This window comes from Micropterus dolomieu, linkage group LG04 (genome assembly GCF_021292245.1).
Source record: "Micropterus dolomieu isolate WLL.071019.BEF.003 ecotype Adirondacks linkage group LG04, ASM2129224v1, whole genome shotgun sequence".
Lineage (NCBI taxonomy): Eukaryota > Metazoa > Chordata > Actinopteri > Centrarchiformes > Centrarchidae > Micropterus > Micropterus dolomieu.
Window position 1 is genome coordinate 18,055,268 of NC_060153.1, and position 21,291 is coordinate 18,076,558.

At 41.6% G+C, this 21,291-nt stretch overlaps 1 protein-coding gene across 1 annotated transcript in view; it reads left to right on the top strand.

The window, feature by feature from the left end:
• pkn1a (protein kinase N1a) overlaps nt 1-21,291 on the top strand; it is a 61,371-nt gene that overhangs the window by 30,984 nt on the left and 9,096 nt on the right. Inside the window, exons 2-11 of the mRNA XM_046047065.1 lie at nt 9,697-9,891; nt 11,628-11,733; nt 12,474-12,622; nt 13,474-13,594; nt 16,461-16,606; nt 17,217-17,430; nt 18,521-18,715; nt 20,191-20,300; nt 20,385-20,528; nt 20,867-20,942. Coding sequence (XP_045903021.1) covers nt 9,697-9,891; nt 11,628-11,733; nt 12,474-12,622; nt 13,474-13,594; nt 16,461-16,606; nt 17,217-17,430; nt 18,521-18,715; nt 20,191-20,300; nt 20,385-20,528; nt 20,867-20,942 — 1,456 coding nt within the window. The remainder of the gene's footprint in view (nt 1-9,696; nt 9,892-11,627; nt 11,734-12,473; nt 12,623-13,473; nt 13,595-16,460; nt 16,607-17,216; nt 17,431-18,520; nt 18,716-20,190; nt 20,301-20,384; nt 20,529-20,866; nt 20,943-21,291) is intronic.

The window sequence follows — 21,291 nt, forward strand, 5'->3', positions numbered from 1 at the left end:
CACGGTGCAAAAGCTTGTGTTACCACACACACACACACACACACACACACACACACACACACACACACACACACACACACACACACACACACACACACACACCAAACTACATAATGAGAATTATCACAGTTTAGCTGCAGTTAACAGCTTGACCTCAGCTAGGCTGTGATATGACAGTAAAGTATTGTTGAGACATAATCTAACTTTGGACAGTGCTTTTCTACAATCTCATGCAACTAACGTTTTTTTATTTATTATTTTATTATTGATTAAACTGTAGAATGCTTTTCCATTGTTTCTCTGTAAAATGTCAAAGACTAGTAGATAAACCTCCAGACTCCAGATGATGTCTTCAGTTGTATTTTGTCGAACCAAACCAAGATATCATTAAGTTCATATACCATACAGAAAAGCAGCAAACCCTCATATTTGTTGAGCTGGAACCAGCACATGTTTGGCATTTTTGCATTTTTAAAAAAAGGGTGAAATAATGAATAGTTTATCAAAAAAGTAGCTGATTAATTTTCTGCCCATCATTTAATCAACAATCGACTAATTGTTGCAGCTCTAAATCTGACTGATTAGTTGTCTCTTTCCATGACAATGAGTAACTAATCAGTTTAAAATACCTATAAAACCTAATGCAATCTAGACATCTCATAAAAATGTATATTTAATTGATTACGACAACCACACTACACCACAGATAGATTGTATTGTTGGGTAACAGAATCCAGCCTGTATCCAGAGTTTGTTTTACAGCAGAGCACAGATTGATTTCTTACATTTAGAGTTTGTTACAGTTACAATTTGAATAGTAAACTCATTGTTTAGCTGTATAATTAAACAGGATTTCATTCCATTTGATGTCAATTTCAAAGTTGTAATGTAAAGGCCCTGTACACCCATGATAATCTCACACAGGAAATTTTAAATGATTTTAGCAGATTAGACCTCCTCCCTAAAGCATGTGGGTTTGCAGCGTCTTTTATGGTTCATGTTAAATATTTGCAAGTGTGTACGAGTACATCTCCAGCCTTTCTTCTTTCTCCCCCCCCCTGTTTAAAGAACATTCAGGATGTGCCAGTCTAGTCTTTACCAACAGCTGCTACAGTTAACATGATCAGAGTGACTAAACACAATATCATTGTTTGACTGAAACTAATGGCTGCTTTTCTTTTCTTTGTGCTTTTCTGGCGTTCATCTGCTTACGGAAGTGTATATTAAGAACCGGTGATAATCAATCTTCCCTTAATAAATACATCTTAGAAAAAGCAGCCGTGCTGTGAAGCCAAATATTACACTTGAGGTCGGTGTGTTTTGACATTCTCACCTGGATTCATTGCAAATTGTTGTTGCAAAGGTTACATCTGCGCTCTCTCTACTCAGCAGATCAAACCTGCTTTGTCAGGTCCTCCCAGAGCTTGTTGGCCTTTCTTTGGTGTACTGGCCTGCAGGATGATCGACAGCTGTCGGGCATCCTCACCGACTCAGCTGGGCAGGGATTGGGCAATGATTGATGGGTGTCTGGTCTGCTCACTGAGCACGTCGGGAACACATAGTGATTGACAGATGGCCTGCAGAGCTGAGGGTCCTCCCCCTGCTGCTGAGGAAGATGAATGCGGCTGGCGTGAATGCCAGCCTCTGTGTGTTTAGTCTCTAGAGAATAGAGCCGTAGAGTAGCTGTTTGTTCCTTTCCTTTGCTTCCTTTTATCTCTATTCTGGGAAAGGTTCAGTGGTTATGGATATGGAGCCACTTCACCCTAGGCAGACTGTGTTTACATTCCCACCTGGGGATGTTTGTCATTCAAACATCTCCCGCTGTCCACCGAGGGCTATTTATGATTGATCCATCCTTTGCTCTTCCGCTGTACACATTTTCAGGCTCCCTGTGTTTCAGCTGTTTTACTGTAAGATTAGTTCTTACCTGTTGCTTCCCGTACTGCTAAGGTTGTTATGAGTATCATTATTAGTTAATGATTTTGTTTATAAAAAGCAAATGTTAAGTATTTTGTCTTAAGGAATTACTCAAAGGAATAATATGTTATCAAAATAGTTGTTTTTCAATCAATACTATGCAGTACAGCCATGCTGGTATAGCTTATTGCTGCCAGTATTGTATGCTCCATTAGTTAGGTCAGGTCATCAGTTAGCAGGGATCCGCCAGGAGTGGCATCTTCTGCTCCGTCTAGCTTTAGGGAAACTGAAGGAAGCTCGGATCCACCTGAAAAGACCAAGGACCCAGTAGATGATTTTTTTTATGGAGGCCATCTTGTTTCCCAAACATAATGTCCTTCCACAAGGAATGTTTAAGACATCTAAGACTTTCTTCAAGTTGTCTTGTGATCTAGTGTGTACCTGGCCTAAGACAATGAATAAATCAGGATGGATTATAGCTCTTTACCTGTTTAACTGATTTATTGCAATCATGTCGAACTGACACACATAGGCAGCAGATTTCAAACTTTCTGTGTGTTTTATGTATTTTTAGCAGACCGTTTACGCTGACGTTGACAAAATCTAGTAAATACTCCTCTGGAATGTTTGGATGTTGCACCCTCCCGTGTAACGAAGGTCTCTAGTGGATTCGTTAGGGTGTGCATTGCAGTGTGTGAGCATTAATCCAGGTGGCAGTCAAGTACCCCGCCCAATGTTTGCATAACAAAACGGCAGCTTCCTGACGTACAGTTCAACACAGGTCGGGAGAGGGAGAGAAAGGAGTGAGGAAAGAGATTTTAAAACAAAACCTCCGTCTTTTCTCCCCTTGGGCCTTCTGTCCATCAGTTATTTATTTTTTCTTTTACTTGCCTTCTCACAAGTACTGTTTACTACAAAGTGATGTCTTTTCACCTAAGGCAGAGTCAGAAATCTCTGTATATACCTTCCCTTTATTTTGAGGTTGAGAGGGCGAAGACCGTAAGACGGAGGGAACGTTGCAGACTGATAGAACAGAGGGAGTGATGCACATGAACGCGGGATCTTTATGTGCTTAATTCTGGGTTTATGCCGCTGTCCCATTTCCTAGCTTTACCATAAGTCAACCCCTTGGAAAAGCACATCTCAACTTTCTCCTCAGTACCTGCTCTATCTGTATGGCACGTCTAGCGTGTGCTACTAGAATCAACTGAAGCGTATCAAACCACTTCACCCTTGTTTTTATTTGCTGTGAAAATTCATAAGATGCGTGTAAGATAAATGAGTTTGGCAATCGTGTTTGTCCTGTCACTAAAAAGTTGGACGTAGCTCAGAGAGGAAGGTTTCCTCCTTGACTGCCAAGCTGTCAGGCTCATACAGACCTGAGTTGAAGAAGTGAAGTGGCCATTGGGTGGTGGAAACAATGGCTGTTGAGGTTTAGCCAAGTTCATGGATTGAGATCCAGCTACCATAATAGAAGCAAAGGATAATTCTTAAATTCAGTATTTTCTGTCAAAAGCAAATGTGTTTTTTTAACATTAATTTCTGTTAGAGGTGGTGAGACTAAAGATTGGTGAAATTGGTGGTTATAAACACTAGGTTTAGAGGCAGACAACTTCAGTATGGTTCTGACGAGGGGAGTTTAGGAGGGAGTTATTAGTCAAGAGGAAGAGCTTGTGTAGAAGATGGAGAGTGACGGGCAAAGCTAGTAGAAAGGGAAGATGGAGAAGAGAGACGGTCAGAGGGAGGTAATGGAGGAAGGCCTGGAGGTGGTTAACATGGCCAGACGTGTTAAAGGTCAAACATTGCCTGTTCATCATGCCCCCGTTCTCATGAGTGTGTTTGGAGAGGGTCCGGTTGCCTTGTCCTAGTGCTTGCCATGTCTTTCTCCTATTGTCGTCTTTTGTATTTCTGTCTCCTGCCTCTGATAATATATGTTGTGTAGAGCTAAAACAAAAAAAGATGCCTCGTTTACTGTGCATCCATGTTTTATAGCTAACAGTGCTCTTCTTCCCTCCTTTTTTTGGTTCACTGCTTTGTTTCTTGGCAAACAAGGTGATTTTTAGAAAACTACATTCCCACAAGCCCCTTGTTTCTGGTGCTTCATGTGAACAGCAGCAACCGAGGAGAGACTGGAAAAAGAACTTACTATAAATATATAAAGGATTCAGTCAGTAACCACCTTTCTCTTGTTCAGGAGCTATTTTGATGAACACTTGACTGGCACATTTGTTGCACATTGTATTTGCAGGGTGCTTGGTGATTCATTGCTGTTCTCTGCCCCATTTCCAGCTCCTTCCTCCTTTCTCTGCTTATTTGTCTGTTCTGTCTGCTTCAACCCTGTGACCCTCTCAGCTGTGCCTCATCCGTCTCTCTCCTCCCTCTCTTCCTGTCCCCATGTAGCTCTCCCTTTGTTTTGCCTCGTCTGTCTTTCTCTCTCTTTTGGCCTCTCGCTAACCACTTCTCTCTCGCGCACTCTCTTTTTCACAAGCGTGACTGGACAAACTGGCTTTTTGCTCTCGCCAGTGTATATTTTATTCCAGTCTCAGTTGCAGATGGTCCCCTTGCTGATCACTATTAGTAACAGACTTGCACTTTAACTGTAGCCTCAAAAATAATGTGTTCTTGAATTTAACAGTGTATGTTTTGTTTATTTCTAAGGTCAAAGTATTTTCCCGGGCCGATATTTGGCATTTTGAGATAATCTGCATCTGCCAATACCTGCACTCACAAGGCAGATATGTCATCCTAAATGACAGTAAATCTAATCTAACACCAATACTGACTAAGATTAAATATATATTGTTATACTGTAGAGAGTAATGCAGAGCATGTTCTGAAATCTACAGCCTAACCCAGTGTGTTTTTCTTTTTCACTAATTAATAAAAAATCTGTCTAAAACAAGACGTTACTGGCTAAGATAAGCATGTATATGAGATTACATTCTTCATAATGATTTGATATCGGCATTATTTTTTGTGTGTGTATATATATATATATATATATAAAAAATAAATAAATAACACACACATAAACTGCACTTTAACCCCTGTTCTGTCACGTCCTTCTTCGTCCAGCCTTAGGCTCCTCTACGCTGTTCACACAGTCTGATTGAATTAGCCTCGCTTGGCGCTGTTATCTACTGAATTAGCTCATCATTACTTCCCCGGACACCACCTCCGAATTCTCCTCTCTGGGCTATTTCACTAACAAGCTACATGGGATGAGTCATTCATGCCCGTTAGCTGTCGCCATCTTCGTAGCGCTACGCTGAGTCCAGAGCTGAGGGATTAAGTTGAGTGGTTCTGTTGTGTCAGTGTCCTCTGGGGTGGCGATGGAGCGTGGATAAGACACATGCCTTTTGGTGTGAGAGACCCAGATTCTATTCCCCACTGTGACACATCCATCAATGTGTACCTGAGAAAGACACTTAACCCCTAGTTCCTCCAGAGGCGACCTCTGATATATAGCAATTGTAAGTCACTTTGGATAAAAGCGTAAATGTAATCTAAATGTAATCCTGTCTTTGCCTGCTGAGCTCGGTTCATTGACAAGGTTTCAGTCTAAGTATAGCATGTCAGGTTCTTTGTATGACTGGTATGTGACGGCTGTCTACGCTGCTTACAAATGTGTCAAAACACATTCGGTCAACATCTGCTGCTGTTAATGTGTCTTTAACACGTGTTGTGTTGGAACTGACAGGACACATGTTCCCACCTATTGAACAAATGTCATCCTGAAGGGTGGTGCACTGATCTGAGTGTAACCGGACAGTTGGCTGTTTTGTTTCTTACCAGAGATAGTGTCCTTGTCTGGTTTAATTGCCGCACAGTGGATACTGAGGACCTGTTTTTAAGCATCACTTCAGAGATACATAGACTGCCATTGATAAACCCGCCAGAGTCAAGGGTGATCGTGACTACTGATGGATTTATTTGTGAAGTACAGTTCATCTTAAAAGGGAAGTTGAAGGTTTTTATCTATAAAATACAAACCATGCAATCAGAGCCTCAAACCTGCCCAATCGTTGGGAGATGGGTTTTTTGAGAGTTTTGTCTGACCTGTTTGAATCGGGATATAATTTATAAAAAAAATTTCAGCCTAATTATAATGAACTGAAAGGACATTTGGGTTTGTCTGTCGTCATCATGTTGAGCCTGCTGAACTCTGTCTGCCCTGTGAATCTGTTTTTATTCTTTTCTTTAACAGAGTCCTGTCAATCTTAATAATCTTTTACAGTAGAGGAAGGGCCAGCTCATGTAGCTTTTCACTGAGGAAACTGCCTCAATATTACAGGACGTCTAGGGTCTACATCCATGCTTGCAGCTCTGAGGCACAGCGATGCTTTGAGCTAAATACTAACTGTGCTAACGTGCTCACAATGACAATGCTAAAATGCTGTTGCTAAGCAGGTATAATGTTAACAGTGTTCACCATGTTAGGTTAGTGTGTGTTAGCATGCTAGTGTTGCTAATTAGCACTAAACGGCTGAGGGGATTGGGAATGTAGTGACAAAAAACTAATCCTCCTGTGAGGTGTTACTTTTCCATCTCTGCTCAAAGTCAAGAGTGATGATGTGGATAAGAAGTTACAAGGGTTGTAAAATAACTCAACAACCTCTCTGCAGTTCAGTTACACAATCAGTTCCCCATCTGACACACAATCATTTGGCAGTTAAGGCCATAGCTCAGCAGTCACAAAACAAGCCACAGTAAACCTCTTTTAAGCAACAGCAGTCACTCCCACTGCAACATGTGCTGTAAGTGTAAGAAAACATTCATCAGCACTTCTTACAGTGGCAGGTGTGGATCATTATGCACACTTTACCTGGGGAGGTGGAGACGGAGAGGATTTACGTTGTGTCATGTTAAATGACGTCTTGGCTGAAGTGGGCTCATTTCTTTATGTCACTGTGCCTTATTTTACATTACATTTATTCATTTGGCTGACGCCTTTATCCGAAGCGAATTACAATTGCAGCAACGAGGGGTTAAGTGTCTTGCTCAGGGGCACAATGGTGAGTGGGTCACAGTGGGGGATTGAACCCGGGTTTCTCACACCAAAGGCAGGCGTCTTATCCATTGTGCCATCACCACCCCATGATTTGATTAATAAAATGGAAAAACTATATGGTGACATAGACAGATCTCATTCAGTACATTTAGCAGATGCTTTTGCCCACAGTGACATCTCCTTACAAACACCAGGAGCTCTACCACCTGAGGTACTGCCTCCCATGTTGCCTGCCACACTTCCTAGTACATTCATAGCATTTATTTATGTGTAATGATTAGTTTGGCCAAAAATTATATTGATTATTATTCTAAAGGCAAGCGAACCAGTAAGTAAACTGTTTTCAACATGAAATGCATTATGAGTCATTATTGTCTTCACCACTGGTACTCAAGGGGTATTATCTCTAATTAGCTGTAAAGCTCTACTATAGCGTGATCTCTACCGTGGACTCACTGAGTTGGTGTCTGCTTGCTTATAGCTTGTAAATTTCGGGGAGTCTGCTCACCCTCAACGTCACAGAGCCCCTGGTTGGCTCAGTCTTTCTTAGATTACAAGAAGTAAAACTCCCCGTCGTGAGTTGGCGTCACCTTTCTTATCTGTGGCTCACACAGATCTACTGAGAGAGATGAGTCAGCTGTATGTGGAAAGACGGACAAACAAACAAGATGACTACAAAATTACAGACGTAATTAGTCCACTCTTTGTGCACTCAAATTCCTCTGCGATGACGCGAAAACACATTAAATATTTAAACCGAGCTGTTTTCCCAAAGCTGAAAAATTTTCATTGGGCATCCTGTAAAGGAAATATCTGCTTTATGTTTTACCTGTGTAACTATTTTCTGCCTCTGCAGTAAATCCTTTTCCCCACAGACTTAAATGTTTGATCTTAAAAGTAATCTAGTGAAATCCGATCTCTAAAACAGGTTAGTTTAGGTAAAACTTTCAATTTTCAAAAACAAGAGGGGCATAGGTTGATCAAAATAGATGTTGTGTCTCTCATATTTTATTTTCTATGTACAACAAATCACATTCATTCCACAGTCTCACATGCCTCAAAACACAGACTGCGACCAATATTTATTGTGCGACAGACGTTGATACACTTGATCACTGTTATAGTGCAATGTAAAGGGACCTTAAACTGCTCATTTTCCAATTTTAGACAATGATTTCAGAGGCTAGCATTCAGGCGCTAACTCCACCTTTTGCTGCTTATATAAAGATGATATCATATTTTCAGATGAGGCTGTAGCTGTAGTCTTTCTATAGGGGAAGGGGAATCACCCTCCAGGATTTGTAGATTTGAAGCCCAAAGGAAGTAAGAGGTGAAGCATGCAGCAGAGATGCATCCCAATCTTACACTCTGGCTTTGATCCAAAACTTAGAAAACGCATCCTTCCCTTGTTTCCACCCTCAAGATTATATCACTGTGAAAAAGAACAATTAAAAAGCTGTCGCAAATTCACTTGAAGCCAGATGAGCTGCTAAGGGAGACTTGACTTTATACAGGCCGACTGCCACACATCCAAGAGTTATTTACTCAAACGTTGAGAGGCAGGATGTGTTCTTGATGCAGAGAGTCTCTGTCCCTCCTTTCTCTGTGTCTCGCTCTCCACTGACAGCAGCAAAATCGCAGAGGAAACAGGAAAGGCCTGAGCAGCGTGGTGTCGGGACGGATATCCTCTTTAGGAGGCGTTCCCCCTCCTCCTTCACTTAACTCTCCCTCTCCCTCTCTTTATCTCTTTTTATCATTTCCCCCTCTCAAACCCATTTCGCTCTCAGTGTGGCATTAACTGTTTGGCCGAGCTCGGGAGCGTACCAGAGATTTCTGTTCCTCTGTAGTTTTTTGGGGGGTCCTCCTCACATCTGGGCGAACTATGTGTTGGCATGGCGATGAGGAGGATGAGGACAACTCGGAGGTGAGGTGTTTCTGGCTTGTTTGTTTGATTTGTGTGTTCCAGTAATAGTGGGGTGAGTAGCTTTGCTTTCTAGTGATTAAGGCGCTGTCTCTCTCTCTCTCTGGTTGGGCTCCTGGTTGTGTGTCTGGCTTGTTGAGTCTCCTGATCTCACACTGTAGAAAATAGGGAGCTCTTTGAAAAGACGCAAGTGAGTAGAAATGCTGACAGGAGTGGAGCCCGGTTTTTTACTGGTACTGAAGTAACTTCTATTGAAGCATCATTGAAGTTCATGCCATTTCTCACCCAGTAGAGGAGGAGCGGTTCATGAGAAAAGGCTGAAAGAGGACAATGGACAGCACAGGTCATGGGACAGATTTGTACATCACTTTTGATTATGTATAGTGTTGAGTTTTAGGCAATTTGGCAGGCAGACTATCGTGAAAATGGTATTTCTAATGGAGCTTTAGAAACTCTAAAACTCTGCTCTTGAATTATTATAAACACTGGCTGAACAAGATTTTTGTCATTCCTCAGTGCTCCTTCATCTTTTTCCCATCCTCCTGCTTCCTTTTCAAGCATTTTTGTGTTTTACCCAGCTTTTCCCTTTTTTTTTCTCCCCCATCACTATCGTCTCTGCTTTGCTATCTCTTTCCTTCCATTAGTGCCTTATCCTGCTCACCATCTCTTCCTCGTCTGTCTACCTCACTCTCAACGCCTCCTCTTGCCAGGCTGACTATGTTGTCATTTAAGCCTCGTATTATCGTGACAAAAGATTTTTATTTTGTTCACAACCACGTTGCCTAACTTGTTTATCCCTTGTCCTCCTTGTTTTTCCCCCTCTCCTTCTCCGTTCCCCCACGTCCAGAGTGACCCAGATGGGCTGTCGGTCCTGGAGCAGCTTGGTCTGGACCAGAACTCGGACTTCTCTGACTCCAGTGTGCAGCAGCTTCTGGACGAGCAGCGCGAAAGGATCCGCAGGGAGATCCGTAAGGAGCTGAAAATCAAGGAGGGAGCTGAGAACCTGCGCAGGGCGACGACCGATAAGAGGAACGCCCAGCAGGTTAGCCGCAGTTAGGCTAAGATCCTCTCAAAGGCTTCATCCACCAGGACTTGTTAGAGTCCAAAGGTCCCAGATATTTTGCTTGTTTTTACCAGTCAGGTTTCTTATTCTTTGTGGAGTAGTGTTTTATAGGTTTACAGCTGGAAATGGATGATCTGAAATAACAAAGACAAAACATCAGTACCAAGCCAGGAATAAAATTCCGCTGTCATGTAAGCGCTAAAGTTTTTAAGTTGCAAAGTCATTGAATTTTACATCAGTGCTGCTGCAGGAAACCAGTTTACTGACTGCTGCCACAGTGACTGGTGAATCAGTCACATACCAGTTTACAGGAACTGGGTAGATTTGCTGGTATGTTAAGTTCTTATCCTGTTTGTCCCTACAGAAAGGTGGGACTTTTTTAAAGCCCCATGTGACCAGTGTTTTGACCTTCTGTTTACTCCGTGGGCTCACTGAGCACAACTTTCCACTTTGTGAGGCAGGGCAGGAATGTCACACAGGCTCACACATGTACACTCCAGGAGCTGCCCAGTACAGCTGCTGGGCACCAGTTGCTAGAAGTGAGCAGCAATACTCGAACAGTTAGTGTGTTGACTGCTGAAGTTTCTTTTTTACCCACCTTTTTCCCTGTGTGTGTGTGTGTGTGTGTGTGTGTGTGTGTGTGTGTGTGTGTGTGCGCGCGATGCATCTGGTAAAATGTAGGTCACAACTGCACCTCTCTAAAATGTATGCAAATGACTTTAAAATGCCAAGAAGTATTTCTTGAACACTACCTGCAATCCGCAAATGTAATTTTAAGATGGACGCAAACAACAGCTCACTGAAGATTTGAGAAGCATGTCTTGATAATTAAACAGGCTTCAGTCAGAGATTCAGGATGTGTTTGAGTAAAGTAATTACACCTGTTTTATTAGAGTGAGTGAACACAGAAACACCATGTTTCATTTCCCTCATTGCTCAACAGATCACCCAGAGGCATTTTTATTAATAGGGAAATTTTCTACAAGGGTCTACTTTGTTTAGTTTGGCAGGTGTGCTGAGGCTTGCAGAATGGGATTATGTCTGAATCACGTGCGTTAAATAAGATTAAGACAGAAAGTCAACATCAAACAATATTGCAGCACCTCGTTGTATACCTGGTGTATAAATGAGAAAATTGGAGTACAAAAGTTTTTATGCGCCTGCGACCGCAATAGCCGTGGCCGGAGGCATCATGTGCATTGTCTGTGCCTCCCACTCTGATGAATGCGATATCTCAGGAACTCCTTGTGGGAGTGTAAATTTGGCACGAATGTAGACTTGGACTCGAGAATTTATTGATTAGAGTTTTGTTGTAAGTGATCAAGGCCACAGTGACCTCAAAATGACCTTGGCACACATTTTTGGCCATAACTTGAGAATTGATGGAGTAATTATGACTAGGTTTCACACAGAGATTTTGTAGTTTAAGAGGAGACTACAATAAAGTGAAAACAGTTTTTACCCAAAAGATCAAAAGTCAGCTTCACTGTGACAAAATACAGCCAGGGGGCAGTAAATCTATTTTAGAAATGGTTTAAGGTCAAAAGCCTTTTTTTCTCTCGTGACATTATGCCTGTGTTGAGGATTTTTATGTCCAAAGTTTTATAATTTACTGCTTGGTTGATACACTGAAGTTTTCACAGACAAAATACAAACTCTTAATTCCTTCTGCGAACCCAGAAATAATGTTCTGCTGTATTTGTTCTTGCCTGCAGGTGGACAGCCAGTTACGGTCTTCTAACCGCAGGCTGGACAACCTGCATGCTCAGCTGCAAGAACTGGACGCCCACATTGTTGTGAAGGGAGGAGAGGAGAATAAAGGTATGTATCTACCTCTTCCTTCGGCTCCTTTGTCTCTGATACAAGTTTCAGATTAGTGATTAGTACTGCTTTGTGGCAGTATACAGTTAACAGGGTTTTTGCATCAGTTGGTAAAGTACTTGTCAGGTATTAAGTCCACCATATACCATTGTTTTATCAATATTTGGCACAGGAAAAACTTGCAAGGAATAGTATAGTAGAAAGAATAGTATTTTTTTTTGTTGTTTTCAAATGAAAATTATTTCTGAATGAATGAGCCTTTCTCTGCTTGAGCATGAAGTTTAAATAATGTTGGACATGAATCATGGCAGATAATAAGCTTACTCATATTTATTAAGTAACTTGGGAATAAAGATTGTAAACTCTTGTTTTAGTGAATTTAGATTTTCTCTTACACATTCTTGATTAATGATGCCCAAGACTTCTGAGCAGGGGAAATATAATATTGCCCCATGATTCATCTTTTCCTGTTCCATCGGGATGGCACAGCATTTGGAGAAGCCAAAATACTGCTTCACTCTTGCTGTCTGTAGCCAGCTGGTAAATTCTGCAGTGGATCTCTAATCATATGGACAAAAGTAACAGAGTCATCAAGTCCGTTGCTGCTGCAAAAAAAAAATTGTGCAACAATATTATATACATGAAATTCCCCTGACAGTATTTTCACTTTAGAGCACGCCATGTGAACCATCATCTTGTTCCTTTTTATATCATCTCCAACCTTCTCCTTCCCTCCACAGATGAGTGTCCTCAGTCTCCAGGGGCCGAGAGTCGTACGTCAGCCCACAAGGAACGCATTGCTGCCCTGGAGAGACAGCTCAACATCGAGCTCAAAGTCAAACAGGGAGTTGAAAACATGATCCCCATCTACGCCAATGGATCCACCAAGGTACACGGCGTTGACTTAATCCGCACTCTCACACACACACGCACACATTCACATTCACATTCACACACCTGCAAACTGCTCAACAGAACAATGAACAGGGCAGATACCATTGAAAACACATGTAAATGTCAAAGTGGTTCAGAGAATGAGATCCTCATCTGTGCTAAAACATCAACAAGTGTAAGGACGTCACTTTAATATAGATAAAACAAACAAATGTGCATGTATATGTTTTTTTTAAATTGTTGTCATTGTTTTAAAGTATTTTACATGTCCTTGTGAAAGGTATTTTGTTATATGTATAGTACAGTTGTTCTTGTTTTTAGTGTATTTTATGTAGTTGTGATAACACCTGCCCAGGGACTACAGTCGAACATTAGCCAAGCTGGCTAAACTGACACATTTACAGAAATGTTTATCAATGTGCAGTGTCTCTGTAAACTTAAACTCTATAAATAAATAAATAAAAATAAACACAGGGAATGTAAAGAACATTGCGTAGGGTGGGGTACACATAGTACCCCACCTCCCACAGCTGGCTGATAACTGACAGTGTGTGTCTGTGTGCATCTTCATGATCTATAACCTTGCAATCTGCTGACTCAGATGATGATCTCTAAATGTGCACGCACACACTTAATCCCTTGATTGCTTCAAAAATCGCCTCCCCCTTTTGCATGCAGCATCTGTTTCACCTTTCCATTTGACCTTCCTCTCATACCTCCACTTCCCTTTCTGTTAACGCCCATAGCAATCAATCAGCAGAAAGGAAAATGTTCTAGTATTATGATATTTACCGTCCTGCTTCCTGTCATATGGTTTGCCCCTTGTCTTGTCTCTGCTCCAACCAGGATAAGAAGATGCTGCAGACCGCCCAGCAGATGCTGCAGGACAGTAAGACCAAAATTGACATCATCCGCATGCAAATCCGCAAGGCTGTGCAGGCCACCGAGCACAATGATGACACACAGGGTAAGTTGGTACTAAGGTTATGATGTGGTGCCAGTAATGCAAAACAAGTGTGGTCGTGGTTTTGAACAAACACCACCACAAGTTCAAAAAGTTCCATTCTAAAATAAGTTTTCGATCAATACATCAAGAAGGGTTTCTCACATTTGTGGCTGGTGTATTTAAGAGATGATAACATTTAAATATTGTTTGCAATATTTGGTTTGTGGCTGTGAAAGGTTAATGCTCTGGGATTTAGGTCTCTCAAAAAGTAGTTGCAGATGCGTAGCCAAGGTAAACAGTCCTATAATAACATGTACATAAAATCTGTTTATAACACTAATGATTATTCTGTCAAAGGAAAGTGAGTCAAACTGTTAATTTCAGACGCTGTGTGGTTTATGACCGTGGTCAGCTGGCAGTGACAGGATGGTTTTGGCTGCGTCTTTCTCATCTCTCTATCTTCACGTGCTCTGCGGTCTTGCTTTCTGCAGCGGCAGACAGCAGACACGCAGTAGCATAAACAGATCAATCAATAAAGAGCCGGCTCAGTGTTCTGCTTTAGTTTTGTAGGGAAGAAGATGAGGAGGACAGGACTGTGTGTGAATCGGGTGGACACGCACGTCAGGGAGTGATACAGAACCTGTGAAATGGCCCACCTGGCACATTACCACAATCAAATCAAATTCACACAGAGATGCATAAAAAATTAAAACCTCCAACAAAAGGACTGGCAGATGAAAAGTCTCTCTTTCACACTCACAAACATCATTATTGTCTGGGCAGGTGAATGCATGTATTAAATGCTCAGAAGTATGGTCATTATATGCTGTGGCAGAGCGATCAATGGCATTTCAGGGCAGGTGAATGAGCGTCTGTAGGTCGAGTGCTGTGGACCATTATGGCCCCTCTGCTGGGAAAACAGGCCAGTTGATTACAGTCACAGGAGGTGGATGGTCTGCTAAAATGCAGCAGGCGAGCAGGGAGAGCGCAATGGGAGGGAGTAGAAGTAAAAATATATATGTATTTTAAAGATAGTGTGTTCCCTTTGGGACTATCTATTCCTTTCTGCTCATGTCAGACTCAGGCAGCTGATGGGTATGAAGAAAGTGGATGTCTTTTAAGGCGCGTTACCAGAACTCTGTAACCTCCTCCTCATCTCTGCTTGATGTTAGCGGCTTGAGGCTACATTAGTCAGTCATGACCCATAATGAGTCAGGCAGCGTAATGGGAATACTTTTTTAAGAGAGTATATGGCTTTCTACACTATAGGTATTTTGTTGCCTCTAATGGCAACTTCATCACTTCTACATTTCCTTGTTTTGTGCTGGTGTCCCACATGTGGTCTCTGGATCTTTCTTGGTTATCCTGCATCTCTCCCTTAACCACATGCACGCACACACGCGCACACACAGGGGCTGTGTGTATAGTGTACACAGACAGACAGTCTCCAGGCACCACACCCGGTGGAGGGGTCATCTAGCAGGGTCTGTGCTCCAGGCAGAGCACCTTATTAGGAGATAAAAGCATCCACATCCATCTCCTAACCCTACCTCCTTCTTTTCCTTTTCTTCTCCTGTCTCATGCAGAGTTTTCAACAGCTCATAAGTCAAAAAAATCTTTTAATCACTTCTCTGTGTCCTTTTGCCCTTCTTCTTACAGAACCTGGTAGTCAAATCCACCTTTTATTAATGCAATTTTTCCAATTGTCCTTTCTTTACCTCACGCCTCCTCTCCCCATATCTGTGTTTGTAACCCACTGTGAGAGGCTGCTACTGTGCCATTAAGCTAACCACTTAGCTGTAATTGATCTTCACAGGGGCTGCTCTGCGGCTGATACATGACGTTTTTTTCCAAGCGAGGGAGCTTGAGTATGTTTTCCCTTTTTATGAGTGATAGCATTGCACCTACTGTTCAGCTTTAATGTAGCTATCATACCTCTAGTCTTTCCATTAAAGGGGTAAAATATCCTATTATTAGTGTTTGATCAGTGGCAATGGTTGATTTTTAAGTGGCTGTTAGTCAACAGTGGAGAGCGACTGGAAATATGAAAGTGTATATAATGTCACGTGTATATATTTGTTCTGTTTTTGTTGTCAGTATGTGATTTTTCTTAGTTATTCAAGTTATTCATATGATTTCTGTCTCTCCTCCTAAAAAATGTAAGCAGGTCTTCATTTATTAAACCATTTATAATAATGGCAGTTTTTTTATATTTATTTTTTTCACATCACGGTTAAATAGGTGGCTATTTTCCAAGAATAGCAAACAAAAAAGACAAGAGGTTTGTGTTGTAATGTTGTTGTTGTTGTTAGTATTACTTTATAAATTTTCCATTCCAATCTTAGATCTTATTAGTGGTAGCTGTCAGCTGTGGTTAAAAACAGGAAATATTGACCAACAAGGTATTCTTACTATAAAATCCTATGAAATCTTAAGAACTGGAGATATCACTCAGTTGTTTGTTTTCTCTGTTGCTTAACAAACGTGTAACTTGATGTTAATGCCAATATAATTTAATTTATATCTCCATAATAAATTTGTCACTAAGGCAAACTTCAAAATAAAAACGGACAACAGAGTGTTTTTGCTTTTAAAGATGGGAATGAGAGAGCCATTTGGAAATAATGTTGTTTACAGAGGCTGCTTACCTCCCCCCAGGCGCTGCTAATGTTCTTTTTTTCTGACTCTTGTGTATTGCATGATGTGCATTAAGGCATTAACCTAACTTAGTATGCCCGGGGGAGTTCCCCATAACACACTGCTGCCAAAACAAGAAACTGTGGTCTCAACATGCACCGGCCAAGATCAAATTATAGAATTAAACTGAATCAAAGGTGCAGGTGTGTAAAATCGTCAGTGATGTAATTCGTCCGTCGCAACGCTGCAGGTAACCAGGACCTCTGTGGGGTGGAGCTGCGTATTGAAGAGCTGAGGCATCACTACAGGGTAGAACATGCTGTCGCCGAGGGGGCCAAAAATGTGCTCAGGCTCCTGGGGGCCAGCAAGGTCCTGGACAAGAAAGCCATGTCTGAGGTTAGACTGAAACACACAGACATATACACACACACATCCTGCAACAGCAAATCCTCATCCTTTCCTTAATTTACTTTGCGAAGTTGTGAGAGACTTATAAAACTTATTTTATGCTGTTCAACACCCCAATAATGTTCTATTCGTTTTCCATCTTTAATACTTTACTGTACAATTTTTATAGCATCTTGACATTATACAGTTTCTGAATGTCAAGTTTTCGTTTTTATGAGTCCAACAAAGACGATAGAAGAAGATACTAAAGGCAATGTAGCACCACCGAGCGATTGTCTCGCAGATATTTCACAGAGCAGCTCAAATTACTGTTTGCGCACTATTCAACATTTGAGACACATCTTCACAATAGCAGCTGCAAAATGACATGTCATCAAAATAAACCCATCTGTGCAAGTGTTTTTGATAAGCACTAATGATTCACTGGTTCATTCATCGTGTGGTGAGATTTCTGCCTGTTAAAACTTTCAAATCTGTACAGTTTTGGAACAGAAACCCATCACATACACATAATTTTTCATAATGAGCAAAAATTGAAAATAAATTCACATGCCCAGCCTAAAAAGTGTAATTTTTGCTCTGTGTCGATGCTCTGTAGGCGCAGTCTCGTCTGAGCGAGGCGTCTCAGCGGTTAGACCTGCTGAGGGACTCTCTTGACCAACGTGTGGCAGAGCTGCCGGAGGACCATCCAAAGGCCATCGTCATCAAAGAAGAGCTGGTCCTGGCCTCCTCTCCTGCCTTCAGCTCTCGCCATGGCGCCCCCTACCACCACAACCAGTACAGCACCCTCAACAAGCCCTCACCTCTCACAGGTAGGTAAAATTAAAGAAAACAAAGCAATGATGCACAAAGTCAAGCAAGCTTCCACCACGTTAAGTCATCATACTGTATAATGTTATAATGATACAAACAGAGAGGGAATCACAAGCTCTGTACATCCTGCAGCAATGAAAATATGAATATACACAACAGGTCCAATTTAATGTATTCCAGGGTTAATATGAGCACAGAGGCTTACATGAAGTCATTTAAGACATACTAACACTGTGTAACAAACTACTGAGCAGTGTCGTTGAAGGCCCTAGTCTAGTGTCTGTGGAGCTATCTGATTAATCCAGGTAACATGAGGAGATTTTCTCTCCTGCTGTTTGAAATACAAAAGTCAAATGTATTGGTAAATTTTTGGCATTATATTCTCACCTCCTGGTTATAATATAATATGGGTAACACAGACATAATATATACACTGTACTAGTTAATCTATACAGTTGAGTTCTTATAAAATCTGTGATGTATGGACTGGCTTTTGTACCAAAGATGCATTTGGTATTGATAACACTGCTAGTAAATTGTAATAACAAAACACTGCAGTAGTAAGCAGCACAGATCATTTTAACCTCAAAGGCTGAAAACGCTACAGTGGAAAGGAAAATTTAGCATTGTGACTCAACTTTTTTGTGGCAGTGTGGTTATCCTGTGCTAAAACATAAAAAAAAAAAAAAAAAAAAACGTGTGCTGCACCCACAAAAAAAAAACAACCTTTGATTGGTTTTGTAGATCTTTTCACACAGAACTCTGTACAGTAGAGGGACTTGTGATTGTGCACAGACACTGAGGATGATACATTCATTTGGCAAGAAGAAGTCAGACCAAGGAATTTGGGAGACATCATTGATTTTTAGTCCGGTGATGCTGATTGCTATTTATGCCCAATCAATTATGGCTGTTTGTGGAAGAGGCCATTAGGCTTTTGTAAGTGCCCATAATCTTTGTAAATCAATTTGTAAATGCACATCTATTTTTGTACTCACAGAGATTTTTAGTCGTGAATTATTTATCTGTCCTCTGGTGTTTTTTGGCCTGTAGTTGGTTATTCCTGACTTTGTTTTCCTCCGTCTTCAGGTACCTTACAGGTGCAGCTGCTAGGCTGTGTGGGGTTGTTGGAGGTGGTCCCAGGTCGCACTAAAGGGACAGCTGTCATGCTGCCCTGCTACAGCCCCGGAGACACCAGGTCCTTCATGAGAGGCAGCAAGGGACTCTACGGACGGAGCGGCTCAGTCAGCGGCAAGACACCCAGCAAGACAGAAGAGCTCTCCTGTGAGTGTGTGTGTGTGTGTTAGGGCTGGGTGGCATATCAGTATAATGAGGTATACCGATATTATTTCAAAAGAGATATAAAATTAGACAATACTGTTTATACCAATATAGTTTGATGTTGAGTTAATTAATGTTTCCTTAAAGTCCTGCCAGCGTTTGCTCCTCTCTCTCCCTCAGCGCGCGGCCCCACCCCTCCCTCTGCATCTGCGTGCAGCCGTCTACTCACAAAGTCTCAACAACATGGAGGAAGACACAGTGCTGAAGACCTGGCTTGTAAAAAGAAAAAAACTATGGTTCCATTAGTGTTTCCCATTCATTCACTTTACTACGGGCCGCCCAGATTAGGCGACACATTGTAGCATTTTTCAGAGAAACACAACTCGCGACACTGTGGATATTTTACAAGAGCGGACCAGGTAAAGCGCCGGTGAACACACCAGTCAGATGTCATTCGTTAGCTATCACGTTGGTTTTGTTATGATAGGCTACTTCGTCAAAACGCCTCCTCAACATGCGGTGCAGCTGCTGCTGTGAACAGAGTTGGAAGAGTCCAGAAGACAAGTTCTGGGGGGTTTTTCGGCGATTTTATACAATGTAGCCTACTACTGATGGAGAAAGCCACCGGATCACACTTCTAGGGAGAGAGAGACAGAAAGAAGCGGGGCATGCTGACGTGTTTGCAGCAGAGGTACGTTAGGTCTGTGAGTGTGAAGAGAGGGAGGCAGATTCAATAAGTGAGTGACACTTAAGATGGAGAATCAAGTATAATTAAAATGGTGAAATAAGAAACACGCTAATTTACTACAAATAGTAAAAACATGGTCACTAAAACAGACCCCTCCCCCCCAGCCCACTTAACAGAAAATACCTTTTATACCGGAATTCTGCCTAAAAGTACCAGGATATGACTTTCTGGTCCATATCGCCCAGTCCTAGTGTGTGTTGGGCTTGGTTTCATCTGGAAATGTTCAGTGCAAATAAATGCTCACTTATATATAATGTTGTTCAAATGGTTTAAAAATAAAACCACTTAACATGGTGCTCTTTAATGTGCCTCATTAGGTTTAAGATGATGTATGTGGGTTTTTTTGTCACAAACCGCATACTGTCGCGTTCAAGGAAATATAGCAATGTAGCAAATCTGTATAAAGTCTATTAACTTGCTTTCACTTTAGATTGGTGAGTTTAGCTCCTGTAGGTCACACATAATGGCACAGCAACATCAGCAATTTTAGCTGAATTACAACGATACCCTGAGTAGGCAATTCACAACCAGCTTATTTTAAGGTCTTGCACTTTCTGCAGTGTCTCCAAGGAAATGAATGACAATCATTAATCAATACTTAAATTGTATTAATGTGGCATGCGCGTACAGTTGCTTTCATTTCTACTGTGGTCAGGGTTAAAGTGCCAGGTACTGTAAAGGCCTGTCACTTATGGAGGAGGTCACTTTTTCTGATTGTGTGTTTGTGCAGCTGAGGTGAGTGCTGTGCTGAAGCTGGATAACACAGTGGTGGGACAGACAGCTTGGAGGACTGTGGGTGAACAGGCTTGGGACCAGACCTTCACTGTGGAGCTGGAAAGGGTCAGTACATATTAACACACCTAACCGCATAAAGTGCTTTTAAGTGTCCATTTAATAAAGTAAACGTGCTGGTGTGTGTTTTAGTCGAGGGAGATGGAGATTGCAGTTTACTGGAAGGACTACCGCTCGTTGTGTGCTGTGAAGTACCTGAAGTTGGAGGAGTTCCTGGACAACCAGAAACACAGAGTTCAGCTGGAGCTGGAGCCTCAGGGCCTGCTGTTGGCCGAGGTACACACACACACACACACAAACTATGACATAAACTGACACACACAACAACATAAAATGGGAAAGAGGACAGCCACATGCAAAGGTGTTGACACAGATATACATGACATCCATGTGTGCAAGTGCTATAAATACACAAAGATATTCAAATGTGTGCATGTACACCTGCCCACACACAAACACAAGCTGTCACATGCACCTGTGCTGAAAAACACTTTGATATATCATACTTGAAAGGTCCAGTTGTCTCCGTATGATGTCTGAAAATAAAATGTGGCTGTGCAGTTTTCATGGTGTGTGTGTGTGTGTGTGTGTGTGTGTGTGTGTGTGTTCTCCAGGTGACCTTCTTCAACCCGGTCATTGAGAGAGCTCCTCGCCTCCAGAGGCAGAAGAAGGTCTTTTCTAAGCAGCAAGGTGAGGAAGAGACAGCGGAGAGGAAACAGAAAAATATGCTGTTCTTAAAAATAATTACACAGTTTTTCTATTGTGCAGTCTTAATGAAGTTTACACGGATGCCCTTTTTTGGAATAAACAAACACCTTAAAATGGCGTTATCGTAATGAGGAAAATGAACATAACCAGAAGGCAAGAAATGTTGGTTCTAATCATTACACTATTTTCATTTAGACCACAGCTCCATCTAGTGGTGAATAAATAATCCTGTTTCACTGAGATTAATTTGTTAATGAAGCATTTAACTTAACAAAGATATAAAGAACTTCACCAAACAAGATTTTTTTTTTTTTTTTTTTTTTTTTTTTTT